Here is a 19,546-nt window from a genome sequence, read left to right as displayed (position 1 = left end):
CTGTATCTGAGACTTCCCCCCTTCCTATAACTGCCATCCATCACATACTGTTGCTGTTGCAAATTCCTCAATGCTTCTATCTGTCTCTCCAACCGCTCCACTCGATCTGATAAGATTCGCATCCAACAGCATTTATGGCAGATATAATCCGCAGTAACCCTTAAACTTTCTTTAAACTCCCACATCTGACAAGAAGTACATATCACTGCAAAGGCCATTTTTGCTCCTTCACAATCTACAGACCCAGAAAGTAACACCACCTTATTCCTCTACAAACACTGCCCCAGATTAAATTAATAGCCATGGCTTATATGTTAAGTTTAATCAAGAGACTTATCTCCAAAAACATATAATCAAGAAAGAATCCACTATACTCACTACTGCAGCCTTTCTCTTGGACAGACTTAAAACAACAAATAACTTATCTGATTCTGTGCTGTGAACTTTGCCCAACAGTTCCTCCAAGATTACTTGTGAATTTCACTGTTTGTTAATTTTCCCAAATGCACTTCGATGTCCAGCGATGCATGAAATCAAACAGCAAAGGCAGGTTCTTTCTCTCTCTCTCTCTCTCCTGCACTATCCTCACCATGTGCTTCCTTTGTTTGCTCTTCTTCCTTTTAAAACTGCTGTTGTAATAACATCTCTGAACAGGTTGATTAGCAAAATAGGTACAATTTACAAATGTAGCAGGATGTTCACTGTGAGCTTTGATGATCGTGAATTGCAAAAGATGACGTCTTATGTGTAAGGAAACCGAACAATGACACAGAACGCACCAGATGATGTTTCTGCCTGACTGTCATTTTCTGTGGTAAAGCTACAAAGTAGTTGGAACGACTAAATATGCCATCAATCACCTCCTTTATACACTATTTATAGTCACCTTTGGATGTCACATATATTGCCTGTCGACTTTGGAAACCACTACTTGTGTAGAAATTGAGGGCTATTGTAAGCTTGAGGCCCACTGGTATGACATCTCTCCTCGAGGGTCTGTCTTACAACATGCTCTTCTTTTTCCTTTTTCCATTTATTTCTGTTAACTAGCATTTTCTGTTTTCTCTATTTCAGGTGTGTGTAATACAGATAACTTCAGTGTACTCTCTATAACATTAGATTATGGTCCTTTTGGCTTTATGGATTTCTATGATCCAAGTAAGTTCCTTTCTTCTTTTCAAAGCATTTATTACAACTGCACTCAAAAATACAGTGCAACATATTGACCCGTGTCAACCTTAGGACATCACATATAGCTGATTTATACTAAAAAAGTTGCAAGTGAGTTGTCTTGCGAAATATACTGTTGTATATTTCCATATTTTATATTATTTAAAAATGATGTTCATCTTGGCTGTAGAGCAGTGAAGGCATTACAATGTGTCTTGCAGTGTTAAACTAAAAAGGAGAAAATTATCTGGGATTTTCATTTATGATTTTTTTCCAATGTTCATCAGTTCTAGATATTGTGCTTGTTATCATATTGGTTATGTACAAAGTTAGCATAAGGTGTGGTGTTCTTCCTCCCCAGTCCGTCTGTAACCACAGACCCTCCTCAGTTTACTAGTTATGTTACCTGATACTCACTGTCTTAACCAAGCATGTCAGATAATCACTTAGGTATATAGTGGAATGCTGAAATAAAAACAGTTAATGCTGTAAAAAAACTCAGAGTGTCTGGCAGGACCAATGGAGAGAAACAGTTAATATTTTGAATGCTAATGAGATAAGCTTGCGAGGAACATACAAATCGATTGTAAAAGCTTATACAGGTATGAAAAAGCTTAATGATGACAAATGTAGGTCCTTACTATCAGAAACAGAGGAAGTTATATTGGGGGACAAAGAGATGACAAATTAATTGAATACATATTTGGTTTTGTCTTCACAACGGAAGACAAAAATAGTGTCACAAAAATGTTGGGGAGCATGGGGGTCTAGTAATAATCTACATCCCAGAGTTCTTAAGGAAGTGATTATTAAGAAATACTGGATACGTTGGTGGTTATCTTTCAAGGTTGTATAGACTTTGGAACAGTTACAATGAATTGGAGGATAGCTAATATAACCCCACTATTTGAAAAAAGGAGGTAGAGAGAAAACGGGGAATTATGGATATTGGTAGTAGGGAAAATGATGGAATCCATCATGAAAGATTTAAAAGCAGAGCACTTAGGGTTATAGAGACGTACAACTCGAAAACAGACCCTCAAGTCCAGTTCGTCCATGCTGGCCTAAATTAACCTAGTTACATTTGCTAACATTTGGTCCAGCTCCAACTAAACCCTTCCAGGTTTAGAAGAGACGGATAAGGTGGTGGGGGAGCTTGGTTAATAAGAAATGAAAAGAGGACAGTTGTGAGAGTGATTTATGTTCAGATGATGCAGAATCAATTTGGGTGAAGATTAAAAAAGGTGCAAAGGAAAGAAGACATAAATAGGAGTAGCATACAGGCCCCCAAATAATAGCTATTCTGTGGGAATGGCTATAAATCATTAATAATAGGAGCATGTAAGAAGAATAAAGCAATAATTATGGGTGACATTAATTTTCATGTTCATTGGGTTAATCAAATTGGAAAGGTTAGATACAACAACAAATTCATAGAGTGCATTAGGGATAGTTTCCTAGTGTTCTGTGTCATTGAGCTAATTCAGGGAGCAGGCTATCTTGGATCTGGTAATGAGTAATGAGTTTAATAAATATAGACTAGTGAGCCTTATGTCAGTGGTGGGTAAATTGTTGGAGGGATTTCTGAGGGACAGGATTTGCATACATTTGGAAAGGCAAGGACTGATCAGGGATAGTCGACCTGGTTTTGTGTAGACTTGATCTGCAGCAGATGGTGAGGGAACCAACAAAAGGGAAATATATACTTGACCTCATCCTTTACTACTCTGCTGGCTGCATTTCCGTGACAGTATCGGTAAGAGCGACCACTGTACAGTCTTTGTGAAGACAAAGTCTAGTCTTTACATTGTGAATAACCTCTAGTATGTCGTGAGGAAATATCACAGTGCTAAATGGATAAAGTTAAAAATCTCACAACACCAGGATAATATGGTGAGGTCAACTGTTATGTGACATAAACCCAAGGTCCTGGTTGAGGCCATCCTCATACAACTGGTTTATTTGGAAGCACTAGCTTTCAGAGCACTGACGCTTCATCAGGTAATTGTGGAGAAGGACCATAAGACACAGAATTTATAGCAAAAGATTACTGCAGTCATGCAGCTAAAGTGATATATTGAACAAAGCTAGACTGTTGTTAGGGAATTGGAGCTGGAGCTGGATGAACTACGGATCATTCGAGAGGCTGAGGGGGTAATTGAGAGGAGTTACCGGGAGTTGGTCACTCCTAAGGCTCAGGACAAGGATAGATGGGTTACAGTTAGGGGGAGGAAAGGGGACAGACAGTGCAGAGGTCCCCTGTGGACATTCCCCTCAGCAATAGGTATTCTGTTTTGGATACTTCTGGGGAGGATGACCTACCAGAGGAAAGCCATAGTAGTCAGTTCTCTGGCACTGAGCCTGACACTGTGGCAAAGAAGGGAAGGGGCAGAATAGAAAAGTACTCGTGGTAGGGGACTCGATAGTTAGGGGAGTCGACAGGAGATTTTGTGGTCAGGATCAGGATTCCTGGAAGATATGTTGCCTCCCTGGTGCCAGGGTCTGGGACGTCTCCGATTGGGTGCATAAGGTTCTAAAAGGGGAGGGCAAACATCCAGAAATTGTGTTATATACTGGCACGAATGATCTAGCCAGAAAAAGGATTGAGGATATAAAAAGTGATTTGAGGGAGTTAGAATGGAAGCTGCAAAGCAGGACGAACAGAGTAGTGTTCTCTAGTTTACCACCGGTGCCATGAGATTGCGAGGCGAGGAACAGGGAGCAGGCACAGCTTAACACGTGGCTGCGCAGCTGGTGTAGGAGGGAGGGCTTCAGATATGTAGATAATTGGGATGTCTTCTGGGGAGGTGGGACCTGTACAAGAAGAATGGGTTGCATCTGAACTGGAAGGGGACCAATGTAGTTCGAGAGGGTTTAAACTAGTATGGCAGGGGGGTGCGAACCTGAGCTGTATACCGGAGGTGAGAGCTGATGCAGATGAGGCAATAGCAAGAGGTAGACCAGCTAGTGGGAAGGATTTTCCTGGTAAGGAACCAAGAGATCAGTTAAAGTGTGTTTGCTTTAACGCAAGGAGTATCAGGAATAAAAGTGATGAACTAAGAGCATGGATCAGTACCTGGTGCTATGATGTTGTGGCCATAACATGGGTTTCTCAGGGGCAGGAATGGTTGCTGGATGTTCCAGGGTTTAGAGCATTTAAAAAGAATAGGGAGGGGGGAAAAAGAGGATGGAGTGTAATACTACTAATCAGCGAGGGTATCACAGCTACAGAAGCTTCCATTGTCAAGGAAGATCTGCCTACCGAGTCAGTATGGGTGGAAATTAGGAACAGCAAGGGAGCAGTCACCTCGTTAGGGGTTTACTACAGGCCCCCAATAGCAGCAGGGAGATTGAAAAAAGCATAGGTCGGCAGATTTTGGAAAAGTGTGGATGTAGTAGGGTAGTTGTAATGGGTGACTTTAACTTTCACAATATTGATTGGAACCTCCTTCAAGCAGAAGATTTGAATGGAGCTGTTTTTGTAAGGTGTGTTCAGGAGGGTTTCCTAACTCAGTACATTGACACGCCGACGGGGGGAGGGGCCATTCTAGACTTGGTGCTCGGAAACGAGCTGGGGCAGGTATCAGATCTTGTGATGGGAGAGTATTTTGGTGATAGTGACCACAACTGCCTCACATTCTACACAGCTATGGAGAAGGAGAGAATTAGGCAAAATGGGAGGATATTTAATTGGGGAAGAGGAAATTATGATGCGATTAGACATGAGTTAGGAAGCATGGACTAGGGGCAATTGTTCCATGGTAAAGGCACTATAGACATGTGGAGACTGTTTAAGGAACAGTTGTTGCGAGTGATGAATAAATATGTCCCTCTGAGACAGGCAAGAAGGGGTAAGATAAAGGAACCTTGTGGAGCTTCTCGTCAAAAGGAAGAAGGTAGCTTACATAAGGTAGAGGAAGCTAGGGTCAAGCTCAGCTCTGGAGGATTACAGGCAGGTGAGGAAGGAGCTCAAAAATGGTCTGAGGAGAGCCAGGAGGGGGCACGAGAAAGGCTTGCCAGAACGGATTAGGGAGAACACAAAGGCATTTTACACTTATGTGAGGAATAAGAGAATGGTCAAAGAAAGAGTAGGGCCGATCAGGGACAGCATAGGGAATTTGTCTGTGGAGTCTGGGGAGGTAGGGGAAGCCCTAAACGAGTTTTTTGCTTCTGTCTTTACGAAAGGAACGAACTTTGTAGTGAATGAAACCTTTGAAGAGCAGGTGTTCATGCTGGAATGGATAGAGATAGAGGAGGTTGATGTGCTGAAAATTTTGTCAAACATTAAGATTGACAAGTCGCCAGGCCCGGAACAGATTTGTCCTCGGCCGCTTTGGGAAATGAGAAATGCAATTGCTTCACCACTTGCAAGATCGTTGCATCCTCGCTCTCCACTGGAGTCGTACCTGAGGACAGGAGAGAGGCAAATGTAATTCCTCTGTTCAAGAAAGGAAAGAGGGAAATCCCCGGCAATTACAGACCAGTAAGTCTCACATCTTTCGTCTGCAAGGTATTAGAAAGGATTCTGAGGGATAGGATTTATGACCATCTGGAAGAGCATGGTTTGATTAAATGCAGTCAACACGACTTTGTGAGGGGCAGGTCATGCCTCACAAACCTTATCGAGTTCTTTGAGGATGTGACTAGAAAAGTTGATGAGGGTCGAGCTGTGATGTGGTGTATATGGACTTCAGCAAGGCATTTGATAAGGTTCCCCATGGTAGGCTCATTCAGAAGGTCAGGAGGAATGGGATACAGGGGAACTTAGCTGTCTGGATACAGAATTGGCTGGCCAACAGAAGACAGCGAGTGGTAGTCGAAGGAAAATATTCTGCCTGGAAGACAGTGGTGAGTGATGTTCCACAGGGCTCTGTCCTTGGGCCTCTACTGTTTGTAATTTTTATTAATGACTTGGATTAGGGGATTGAAGGATGCGTCAGCAAGTTTGCAGACGACACAAAGGTTGGAGGTGTCGTTGACAGTATAGAGGGCTGTTGTAGGCTGCAGCGGGACATTGACAGGATGCAGAGATGGGCTGAGAGGTGGCAGATGGAGTTCAACTTGGATAAATGCAAGGTGATGCATTTTGGAAGGTTGAATTTGAAAGCGGAGTACAGGATTAAGGATAGGATTCTTGGCAGTGTGGAGGAACAGAGGGATCTTGGGGTGGAGGTACATAGATCCCTTAAAATGGCCACCCAAGTGAACAGGGTTGTTAAGAAAGCATATGGTGTTTTGGCTTTCATTAACAGGGGAATTGAGTTTAACAGTCATGAGATCTTGTTGCAGCTCTATAGGTTAGACCGCACTTGGAATACTGCATCCAGTTCTGGTCACCCTATTATCGGAAAGATGTGGATGCTTTGGAGAGGGGTCAGAGGAGGTTTACTAGGATGCTGCCTGGATTGGAGGGCTTATCTTATGAAGAGAGGTTGACTGAGCTCGGACTGTTTTCATTGGAGAAAAGGAGGAGGAAAGGGGACCTAATTGAGGTATACAAGGTAATGAGAGGCATAGATAGAGTCGATAGCCAGAGACTATTTCCCAGGGCAGAAATGGCTAACACGAGGGGTCATAGTTTTAAGCTGGCTGGAGGAAGGTATAGGGGGGATGTCAAAGGCGGGTTCTTTACACAGAGAGTGTGACAGCATGGAATGCGTTGCCAGCAGCAGTTGTGATAGCAAGGTCGTTGGGGACATTTAAGAGACTACTGGACAGGCATATGGTCACAGAAATTTGAGGGTGCATACATGAGGATCAATGGTCGGCACAACATCGTGAGCTGAAGGGCCTGTTCTGTGCTGTACTGTTCTATGGTCTATCTTTTAGAATGGGTTGCAGGTATCTGCTCATTAATATGTAAATCTCAAAACTTCTTTTGTTACATTCTCGAGATAACTTAAGGTTTTATAAGTAGAGGTGATTTCTCAGCTCAGACAATGAATTAAATGTGTGAGGTTACAGTCTGTCTGTATGCCAATCTTGCGTTAGACTGGTTCTGTTTCCAAAGTGGAATTTACAAAATATTACATGGATTGACTGCCGGCATTGACTACCTGCAGATTGTGCATTTTTTGAGCAAAATAGAATGTATCTACAAATATAATTCACTCCATAGACTTACGTGTATGTGTGTGTGTGTGTGTGTGTGTGTGTGTGTGTGCATGCGAGTGTGAGTGCACGTGAGAGAGTGTGTGTTTGCATATGTGCAAGCTTGGTAAAGTGTGTGTGAAGGTGATGGGGTATAAGCCTGTGAGAGGGTGGGTGCTTGGGTGTGAGTGTGGGAGGTGTATATGTGTGTGTATGAGAGAGTGTGAGTATGTAAGAGTGTGTGTGTACGTGTGCTTGTGTGTATGTGAGAGCGTGTTTATAGTGTCATTTGGTCATCTGTAGTGTGACCTGGACCCAAAGTCCCAGGTGAGGCCATCCTCTTAGGTACCGAACTTTGCACCCTCATAGGTACCGAACAAGCAGAGGCTGACAGCCAAGTTTGGTTAACACACATTTTACCAGGTTTGCACACATGCAAGCACACACTGTCTCACGTGCACTCACACTCATATGCACATATTCTCTCTCTCTCTCTCTCTCTCTCTCTCACACACACATACACGTGCACACGCACATAAATATATGGGGTGAATTTGTATTTGCAGATGCATTCTAGTTTGCTTAAAAAATGCACAATCTGCAGGCAGTCAATGCAGGCAGTCAATCCATGTAATATTTTGTAAATTCCCACTTTGGAAATAGAACCAGTTTGACGCAAAATTGGGATACAGACAGACTCTAACCTCACACATTTAATTCATTGTCTGAGTTGAGATGTTACTTTTTTATAAAACTTTAAGTTATCTCAAGAATGTAACTTAAAAGAAGTTCTGAGATTTACATATTAATGAGTCGATACCTACAACCCATTCCAAAAGATGAAAGACTTAACAGCAATCTAGGTTTGTTCAATATATCATTGCAGTTGCGTGACACTGTAACCTTTTACAATAAATTATGTGTCTTATGGTCCTTCTCCACAACTACTTGATAAAGGAGCAGCGTTCTGAAAGCTAGTGTTCCAAATAAACCTGTTGTACTAAAACCTGGTGTTGTGAGATTTACAACTTTGTCCACCCAGTCCAACACTCCTCCACATCAAGTGCTATATAGGATAGACTTCCAGCAACTCTAGACTGGGCATCCATGAGGCACTGTGGGCCACCAACAGCAGCCAAATCATACTTCAGCGCAATCAATAACCTCATGGTCCAGTCAATCCCCCACTCAATCATTACCATCAAGCCAGGCAATCAATCTTGGTTCAATGGAAAGTGCAGGAGTGGATGCCAGCAGCAGCACCAGGCATACCTGAAAATGAGGTGTTAAACTGACAAAGCTACCAAACAGGACTACTTGCATGCCAAACAGCATAAACAGTAATTGATAGACAGATCTAAGCGATTCCACAACCAACAGATCAGACCTAAGCTCTGCAGTCATAGAGGTGTACAGCACAGAAACAGACCCTTTGGTCCAACTTGTCCATGCCAACCAGATATCCTAAATAAGGCTTGTCCCATTTGCCAGCATTTGACCCATATCGCTCTAAACCCTTCCTATTCTTATACCCATCCAGATGCCTTTTAAATGTTGTAATTGTATCAGTCTCCACTACTTTCTGTAGCTGCTGATTCCATGCACACGCCACCCTCTACATAAAAAAGTTGCCACTTAGATCCCTTTTAAATCTTTCCTCTTAAGCCTTAAATCTTTGTTCTCTAGTTTTGCACTCCCCCAACCCAGGGAAAAGACCTTGTCTCTTTACCCTATCTATGTCCTTCATGATTTTATCAACCTCTAGAAGGTCACGCCTCAGCCTCCAACACTCGAGGAAAAATAGCCCCTGCCTATTCAGCCTCTCCCTGTACCTCAAACCCTCCAGCCTTGTAAATTTTTCTTGAGCCTTTTCAAGATTCACAACAACTTACGTAGAGAAGAGAGACCAGAATTGCACACAGTATTCCAATTGTGGCCTAACCAATGTCTTGTACAGCCGCAACATGTCCTCCCAACACCTATACTCGATTCAAGAACCAATAAAGGAAAGGAAATTGAATGCCTTCTTCACTATTCTGTCTACCTGTGACTCCACTTTCAAGAAACTATGAACCTGCACTCCAAGGTCTCTTTGTTCAGCAACACTCCCAGGACCTTACCATCAAGTATATAAGTCCTGCCCTAATTTGCCTTTCCAAAATGCAGAACCTCACATTTATCTAAATTAAACCCCATCTGCCACTCCTCAGCCCATTGGCCCGTCTGATCAAGATTCCGTTGTTCTGAAGTAACCTTCTTCACTGTCCTCTTCACATCCAATTTTGGTGTCATCTGCAAACTTACTAACCATACCTCCTATGTTCACATCCAAACGACCTATATAGATGATGAAAAGCAGTGGACCCAGCACCAATCCTTGTGGCACAACGCTAATCACAGGCATCCAGGCTGAAAACCACCCTCCGCCGCTGTCTTCTACCTTCGAGCCACTTCTATATCAAAATGGCTAGTTCTCCCTGTGTTCCTTGCTAACGAGGCTTATGACATCCATTTGATCATGTCCACTGCTCTGTCTTCATCAATCCTGTTCATTACTTCTTCAAAAAAACCAGTCCTGCCAAATCCAGCTTAAATGATGGTGGACAATTAAACAAATCACTGCAGGAGGGGGCTCCACAAATAACCCTATCCTCAATGATGGAGGTGCCTTGCACATCTGTGTAAAAGATAAGGCTGAAACTTTTGCAGCAATCATCAGCCAGAAATGCTGAGCAGATGATCCATTTCGGTCTCCTCCAGTGGTATCCAGCATTAAACAAACCAGTCTTCAGCCAATTTAATTCACTCCACGTGATATCAAGAAATGATTGGAGACAGTGGATATTACAAAGGCTACGGGCAATAGTACTGAAGACTTGTGCTCCAGGACGTGCTACTTTCCAGCCAAATTCTTCCAATACATTTACAACACTGGCATCTACCTGACAATGTGGAAAATTGCCAGGAATGTTGTATACATAAAAAGCAGGACAAATACAAACCAGCAATTACTGCCCCATCAGTCTACTCTCAGTTATCAGTAAAGTGATGGAATGTGTTATTAATAGTGCTATCAAACAGCACCTGCTCAGCAATCACCTGATCAGTGATGCCCTGTTTGGGTTCTGCCAAGGCCACTCCGCTCCTAACCTTATTACAGCTTTGGTTCAAGCATGGAAAAAAGAGCTGAATTCCAGAGGTGAGGTGAGAATGACAGCCCTTGACATCAAGGCTTCATTCCACTGTGTGTGGCTTCAAAGAGCCCTAGCAAAACTTGAATCGATGGGTATCAGGGAACAAACACTTCACTGATTGAAGTCATACCTGGCATATAGGAAGATGATTTTGGTTGTTAGCAGGTCAGTCATTTCAGCTCTAGGACATCTCTGCAGGTGTTCTTCAGGGTAGTGTCCTTGGCCCAACCATCTTCAGCTGCTTCATCCATGATCATCCTTTCATCATAAGGTCAGCAGTAGGGATGTTTGCTGATGATTACACAGTGTTCAGTGCCATTCACAACTCGTCAGGCACTGAAGCAGCCCATGTTCAAGATCTAGACAGTATCCAGGCTTGGGCTGGGAAGTGTCAAGTAACATTCACACCACGCAAATACCATGCTATGACCATCACCAATAACAAACAAATCTAACCAAGACCTCTTCATACTCAGTGGTGTTACCATCACTAACTCTCCACTGTCAACATCCTACGGCTTACCATTGACCAGAAACTCAACTGGATTTGCCACATAAATGCAGTGGCTATGAGAGCAGGTCAGAGGCTAGAAATACTGCAGTGAGTAAATCACCTCCTGACTCCCCAAAGCCTGTCCATCATATACAAGGCACAAATCAGGAGTGATGGAATACTCCCCACTTGCCTGGATGAGTGCAGTTCCAACAACACTCAAAAAGCTTGACACCATCCAGGACTAAGCAGTCCACTTGATTGTCACGACATCCACAAGCATCCACTCCCTTCACCACCAATGCTAAGTAGCAGCAGTGAGTACTATCTACAAGATGCACTGCAGAAATTTACCAAAGATCCTTACAGTGTGGAAAGAGGCGGCACGGTGGCACAGTGGTTAGCACTGCTGCCTCACAGCGCCAGAGACCCGGGTTCAATTCCTGCCTCAGGTGACTGTCTGTGTGGAGTTTGCACATTCTCCCCGTGTCTGCCTGGGTTTCCTCCGGGTGCTCCGGTTTCCTCCCACAGTCCAAAGATGTGCAGGTCAGGTGAATTGGCCGTGCTAAGTTGCCCGTAGTGTTAGGTAAGGGGTAAATGTGGGGGTATGGGTGGGTTGCGGGTCGGTGTGGACTTGTTGGGCCGAAGGGCCTGTTTCCACACTGTAAGTAATCTAATCTAATCTAAGTGAAACTATCACGGTATTCTAACAGATGAAAGGCTTAACAATCAATTTTTCAAGTGGGCGGCACGGTGGCACAGTGGTTAGCACTGCTGCCTCACAGCGCCTGAGACCCGGGTTCAATTCCCGCCTCAGGCGACTGACTGTGTGGAGTTTGCACGTTCTCCCCGTGTCTGCGTGGGTTTCCTCCGGGTGCTCCGGTTTCCTCCCACAGTCCAAAGATGTGCAGGCCAGGTGAATTGGCCATGCTAAGTTGCCCATAGTGTTAGGTAAGGGGTAAATGTAGATGTAGGGGTATGGGTGGGTTACGCTTCGACGGGGCGGTGTGGACTTGTTGGGCCGAAGGGCCTGTTTCCACACTGTAAGTAATCTAATCTAATCTAATCTAAAAAGATCCTCAGACAGTACCTTCCAAACCCAAGACCACTTCCATCCAGAAGGACAAAGGCAGCCAATACATGGGAACACTGCCTCTCGCAGTTCCCTTGCAGCCCACATACCCTCCTTCCTTCATTTCACTTGGTGATAATCCTGAAATTCCCTTCTAACTGGCATTGTGGGTCAACCAAAAGCAGGTGGACTGCAGTGGTTCAAGAAGGCAGTTCACCACCTCCTTCTCAAGGGCCACCAGGGGCAGGCAATAAATACTGACCAACCAGGGACCACAACATCCCACAAAAGAATAACAAGAAAGGTTCTGGTGTGATAATATGTGAAGTACTATGAACAGTTTTGGTTCCTGTATTTAAAGAAAGACATCATTTAGTTGGAGGTAGTTCAGAAAAGGTTGACTAGGATCATCCCTGGTATGGAGGGATTGTCTTAAGAGGGTAAATAGGTTGGGGCTATACTGACTAAGAGTATGGAAGAATGAGCAATGATCTCATTGAAGCATATAGGATTCTTAAGGGGCTTATTAAAGGAGTGCCAATTTAAGACTGAGATGGAGAGGAATTTGTTTTCTCAGAGGTTCTGAATCTATGGAACTCCTTGTCACAGAGAGCTGGGGGACAGAGTCCTTGTGTATTCTAATGCTCAGTTGGGAAATCCATGTTTAAGGGGAAGTCGACACAAGGCATGCTGGATCAGCCATGACCTTATTGAATGGTGGAGCAGGCCTAAGGGGTGAATGGCCTATTCATGTTCAAGTTACCTATGAACTTATGGCCTTATATGATTTGAACATTTTGAGTGAGTGGGCAAATACATGCCAAATAAAGCATAATATTGATATATGTGAGATTATCCACTTTGGTAGCAAAAACAAATGGTAGTAAGTAGCAAACAGGTGCAGCAGATGAAGAAGAAGGCAAATGGTATGTTGGCCTTTATAACAAAGGATTCAAGTACAGCAGCAAGGATATTTTTCTGCAATTGTGCAGCCCTTGTGAGACCACATTTGGGCTATTATGTGCAGTTTTGGTTTCATTATCTGAGTAAATTATAAGTCAGACCAGGGAGGCTATTCTTTGAGTGAACTCATCACATTCTGTGGTATAAGTTCATGGAGACATTTTTAAAAATTTACTTGAGGTCAAAAGGTGGGGAAATATCTTTTTCTGTTTAATTATGCTCTTGTTAATAGCCATGTAAATAAATACTACTGTTTCCTCTTCCAGATTTTGTGCCAAATACATCTGATGATGAAAGCCGATATAAGATAGGAAACCAAGCCAATGTTGGGAGATATAATCTTGACAAACTGCGGAACGCTCTGAAGTCTTTATTGAACCCTAAGCAACAGCTGTTGTGAGTAGTACTTATAGTCTTCCATGCCAGCTGACATCCTAATGAATCCAGCATAGGATTTAGTTTATTTTCCCAGACATAATAAAATAACCAGGAGTTGAGCAGTATTTTCCTGTTTGAAATCGAGGCACCAAAGTATTTCCTCTAAATTAAGGGAATTATAATTCGGAGCAATTTTAATGCTGTTGTTTTAAAGCATTAGTGAGGTTAATCAAGAACTTAATGGATTGTCAACCCAGTTTAAAAACTAAAGAGATTGTGTCATGTATTATATCCAACAGCAATAATAACTTAAAAGTCATAGAGAGCTTCATACAGCATGGAAACGGACTCTTCGGTCCAACCAGTCCATTCCAAATATAATACAAAATTAAACTTGTCCTACCTGCCTACACTTGGTTCGTATCCCTCCAAACATTTCTTATTCAAATACTTCTCTGAATGTCTTTTAAACGTTGTAAATGTTCGCGTATTCACCACTTCCTCTGGAAGTTCATTCCACACACGAACCACTCTCCATGTAAAAAAGAATTGCCCTTGTGTCTTTGTTTAAATCTTTCTCCTCTTACCTTAAAAATATGCCCCCCAGTCTTGAAACTCCCCCATCCTAGGAAAGGGATGCCTGCCATTCACCTTACCTATACCTCTCATGATTTTTTAGACCTCTTAAATTTATATTTATACTGAACTTATATTTATCATTGAAGCATTTATTTATTGTCATGTGTATTCAATATAAACTGTATTGAAAAGTGTGCACTGTCACCATGCATAGGCACCATTCACATTACCTTAAAATAGAAAATAAAGTAAGATAACTTAAAGACAGTCTAACATTTCCTTCTCCACTGCTAGAGTCCCACCCAGGCTACACCAGCCCACACGATGCCACCGCCAGAATCTTGCTCTGGGCTACACCAACCCACACCATGTGCCAAGAGCCTTCTTCACTGCACTGTCTATCTGTGACTCCACTTTCAGAGAATCATGCACCTGAATGCCAAGGTCCCTCTGTTCCACTGCACTCCTTAAGGCCCTACCATTCACCTTGAAACTCGTACTTTGATTAGACTTTCCAAAATGCAAGACCTCAGAGTCTCACTTCAGGCTTTCTAGCCCATGCCATGCTGCTGCTGCTGTATGCCAACTCCAGCCTGCACCATGCAGAAGCAAGATTCCCACTTCGGCTAAACTGGCCCACTCCATACAGAAATGAAACATCTGCTCCATGCTTCACAGGCTGGTGACTCTGTAGCCACGCTGCCTCTGAAGATATCACCGCTGCTCTGGAACCCATCAAACCATCCTCCTACAGAAGAGCTCTCTTAGGGTAATAGAGTCCTACAGCACAGAGATAGGCCCATCAGCCCAAACTGGTCCTTGCCGACCAAAGTGTCCATCCACACGAACCCCATTTCCCTGCATTTGGCCCATATCCTTCTAAACCTTTCCTATCCATGCATTTGTCCAAATGCTTTTTAAATGTTGTTAATGTACTCACTTCAACCCACTTCTGCTGCAGCTCATTCCATATGCAAACCACCCTCTGTGTAAAAATGTTGCCCCTCATGTTCTCTTTTATTCATTCCCCTCTAGCCTTAAATTGATGCCCTCTGGACCTTGATTCCCCAATCCTGAAAAAAACACTGAATGCATTCGCTCTATCCATGTCTGTCATGATCTTATGCACTTCTATAACATATCCCCTCAATCTCCTATGCTCTAAAGAAAAAAAGTCCTAGCTTATCCAAACTCTTTCTATAACTCAGACTATTGAGTCCTGGCAACATCCTTGTAAGTTTCTTCTGCACTGTTTCCAGTTTAATAGCATCCTTCCTACAGCAAAGTGACCAAAGCTGAACACAATACTCCAAGTGCGGCCTCACTAACGTCCTGTACAACTGCAACATAGCTCCCCAACTTTTGTACAAAGTGCCATGACTGATGAAGGCCAATGTGCCAAGAGCCTTCTTCACTGCACTGTCTATCTGTGACTCCACTTTCAGAGAATCATGCACCTGAATGCCAAGGTCCCTCTGTTCCACTGCACTCCTTAAGGCCCTACCATTCACCTTGAAACTCCTACTTTGATTAGACTTTCCAAAATGCAAGACCTCACGCTTATCTATATTATTCATTTGCCATTTCTCGGTCCACTTCTCAAGCTGATCAAGACAATTTCTGATTATTTTTGTCACTGTCCACAATGCCTCCTATTTTGTGTTGTCAGCACACTTACTAATCATCCCTTGTACATTCTCATCCAAATCATTTATCAAGTAAGTTTGAGCGAAAACTAACTAAAACGTTGTAAAATAACTGAGAGTCATAGAGAGTCATCGAACTATACAGCATGGAAGTAGACCCCTCATGTCCAACCAGTCCATGTCGACTATCATTGTAAAACATTGTAAGTCATTTCAGAGACCTTTGGACCATAATAAAAAATGAGGAGAGGAGCGTAAAAGGTTTGCCAAGTAGTCAGGTTTTAGGAAGTGGGAGAGGTGGTGAAATTTAGGGAAGGATTCCTGGAGTTTAAAGCCTAGTCAGGAGAAGACAAGCTGCCAATGGTGGATTGAATGAAATTCAGGATGTACAAGAGGCCAGAATTCTATGAAAAGATTAGTGAAAATATGCTTTTGTTGCTAATTTACTTCTGGCATTCCCAAAAAATTAATTTGGATGTTTTACTGAAAATAATTATCCAGATTCTTTGTAGCTGTTTTTGTTATAATGTTTTGTCTGGAATTTGCTTTTCATTTGACTTGTGATTTATCTTTCTATTTAACTCTCTGCACACTCCTGGAACCCTTCTTACTGAATCTTCAGGAAAGTATTTGCCTAAATGCCACATTTGTTTGGGAAGTTAGTATATTTTTGTCTAATTTTGAGTAAACTGATTTCTTAACTGAACTCTTGTGAAGTAAATTAAATGTTACATGATCATGTTCTTTGTCCCAAATTGTCAGATGCAGATGTTAATGAAACAACTTTTCTTGAAATAGTTTTCTAGTTAAGTACCAAATCTGTGGTGGATGCTGTTATTAAATTTACAGTTCCTCTTTCTGCATTACTTTAAGTGAATGAAGCACACTGCCTGATGTGGTCTCACCCATAACGTACAGCATGGATCTGCCACATGCTTGACTTTACCAAATGAAACACCAGATGAGCCTCCTTGGCCTATTAATAACTCCAGCCTTGTGTTTGGTTTTGATGTGGGATTGCAAATGCCTCTCAGTCTGGTTACATATATTTCAGACAAGTCTTGTAACTTAAGTGTTCTGATAACATATGTTTACAGTATTAGAACGACACAATTTATTCCACAAGTTGAACATTTTTAAAATTAGATTTCATGGAAATTTCTCAGTTCTGTTTATGCAATCTTTTGTATTTCTGTTGTTATGCATATTTTCTCTTTTTGTTTTAAAATTATTTCTGCACATCACAATGGAGAAGTAATTTTGCTACAGTTGGAAAATCATTCAGATATGCAATGAAGACTAAAACTGACCTGCAAACTTATATCTCAAGTACCTCCCTTACTGGCGTATCTCTTGTGAATCCAGTTCTAGTTTATTGGTCAGGAAAAAGGGAATTTGTTCCTTAGCTTTGAGAATGGTTCATCGCATCAATACATACATTTGTTTAAATAGTTGTTTATTTAGCATCAGAGTTTTTCACATAAATAAATCTCACTGCAGTTGGCTTAGTTCAGCAAAATGCTAGCATATAACAGCAATTTACATACACAACTACAATAAAACCAAAAGTCTACATTGTCTGCATTCAGGCAGGTAAGGATTATCCCCTCCTAAGGTCTCATTTATTTCTGGGGGTTCTCCAGCTTTTAAAGTTTCATCCCAGGAATTTTGCTTTATCTCCACTACTGTTTTCCAGCTAAGTCCCCTCATCCCACAACACCTTCTTATTTTTAAATTTCTCCCTATTGTTTTATCTTCTCTAGCATTTGGCTTATTATAAGTGAAGCTCCATTGAACTTAGGGCAGTGTTATCATTTTTTTTAAATTTGCTAAATTAGGAAAAAAAAGGTCCCACATTTAGGTAACAATTGGGTAATTTTACCTACCTTAAGGAATCTTTTCAGGCCACTACTTACCTCTGTTTCTGCAGCTTTTTAAAAACTGTTTTGTCTGGGTGTTTTGAGGCGTGGGAAACTGATCCATAAAATAAGTGCTGTTTGCAGGTTAGGGAGAGTCAGAACATTTCCTCTAGGCTCAGCAAACGTACTATTTTCTTTTATGCTCAGTTTTATGCCCTGTCGCGTCTGTAATACCTGAGATGACCATGACCATTTCATTGATTGTAATCATTCCTCTGAGTGCAATCCCTTCCCTCAACTGCAGTCACTTTTCAGTCATGAGTCTCTTGACTTAAGCACAATTTCTTTCTCGACCAAGATGCTGACCACCATCTCTTTCCACTGACTAGAATGTCTCTTCTCACATCTATCCATGATCTTGTTTCCTACTTCACCTTTCATGATTTCTCTTTCCATCCTTTTCACCAATCTTGATTATGTCTCCCTCTCTTTAAATTGTGGTCTCATGTCACCAGGCTTTCTAGCTAATGGTGAATAGTTTGCTGATTTAGACTGACTGTTGGATGGAAAACCTGGTGAGAAAAGATTTGTTGAGATAATTTCAGTAGGGCGTATAAGAATGTTATACTTTAGGAGCTTCCTGTGCAGAACTACCCTCCCTGTAAATATCAGGCCCAATGTTGTACCTTGGAAACAGCTTTATATTCTTAAAGCAATTTAGAAAGACCTTTATCTGGATTCAACCTATTTTATACTCGAGTGTTTATAAACTTAAATCGCGTGCAAATGCTCATATGTAGTATTTGCCAATTGTTACAATGCGGAGGTTGAGCCCCTTTGTTAATTAAAACCAAACACCCGGGAAAGCTCACCTCACCTCATAATCTGTTAAAATGATTGTATGAGTGAAAGAGAACTCTTAATTTTCACTATTTAAAGAAAAATGACAATTTATTTTCTAACTCTAATAGCGAACACTAAACAAAACTATTAACAAACTGAACACTCTTTCCCCTAACTAAACACTATTCCTTAACTGAACATAATTCTGTCAATATGCTGTTCCAATAACAATGATTAAACATTACATTATTCTAATCTCAAGTCCACACAGTCTCGTATGCTGTCTTCCTTCTGGTCTTTTGATTCTGCTGTCTTCTCTCTGAATCATCTTCTTTCTTTTTATGCGAATATTGTTAAAGGAAAAGGTACCTTTTGATAGGTAGTGCCTTCTGATTTCTTTGAGATCTTTTCATAGTATATGGGTAGTTAGTTCTCTGGCTCCACGGCTCTACAGCAATTCTTATGCTATTCAGTGGCAGTTGCTCTGCTATTCAGTGGTAATTGCTCTGCCCAGTTTTCAAAATGCCCTGGTTTTATAACCGTAACATTGTTCCCTCTCATTTGTCCGATGTTCTCAATGCAATAAATTCAAACTCAGTTGGGTTTTAGTGTCCAGGGCATAATTTAAATTAATTGGTTAAATTATAATTGTTGTCAACACAGCAACCAAAACTCAGGTATCCACTTAACAGCCAGTTGTTACATGTATCTTGAACAGCACATCACTAGCTGTTCTGTTCTGGCAGCTGACGCTGTAATTTAAGTGTACTTTAAAATTCAAAAAACACTTTCAATCTTAAGGTGAACACACACTGTTTTGACTTTGTAACACAATGGACAAGTAAAACACTTAATGTGTGTATTAGAATAGTTTATAGTGTCCAGTTGTAGAAACATATTCCCCAACTAGGGACAACGGAGGCAGACAGGATTCAAGCAAGTGGTAGACTCTTATTCAAGCAGAGAGTTAATGCAGGGAAAGAGGCAAAGGATCTTCCCTGAATCGGACCTTGATTTATGAACTCAATTGTGCACTTAATCTTTATCTCAGATTGGAAGAAAGATCAATGACATGCTCTGATTTTACAGTACAAGCAATATTCTTATATGTTTTGAACTACAATGATTGCATACAACATGATCACTATGTCCTTCCCTCTTGCTCTGTAAACCCAATCCTATGAGTGACCTAGTCAATAATGAGCATTCCTATGGACAGCTCCAGGTTCCCATGATCCTGTGGTGTTTAACAGATACTA

The 19,546-nt window shown here is 41.7% G+C and overlaps 1 protein-coding gene across 4 annotated transcripts in view; it reads left to right on the top strand.

Annotated features, from left to right (window-relative positions):
- The window catches only part of LOC140480721 (protein adenylyltransferase SelO-like), a 103,430-nt gene that overhangs the window by 56,218 nt on the left and 27,666 nt on the right, over window positions 1-19,546 (top strand). For all 4 annotated transcript variants that reach the window (XM_072575992.1, XM_072575991.1, XM_072575990.1 and 1 more), the window contains 2 exons: window positions 1,075-1,158; window positions 13,249-13,378. In XM_072575992.1, coding sequence (XP_072432093.1) covers window positions 1,075-1,158; window positions 13,249-13,378 — 214 coding nt within the window. The remainder of the gene's footprint in view (window positions 1-1,074; window positions 1,159-13,248; window positions 13,379-19,546) is intronic.

Source organism: Chiloscyllium punctatum, chromosome 8 (assembly GCF_047496795.1).
Source record: "Chiloscyllium punctatum isolate Juve2018m chromosome 8, sChiPun1.3, whole genome shotgun sequence".
Lineage (NCBI taxonomy): Eukaryota > Metazoa > Chordata > Chondrichthyes > Orectolobiformes > Hemiscylliidae > Chiloscyllium > Chiloscyllium punctatum.
This window is presented reverse-complemented; position numbering and strand designations above follow the sequence as displayed.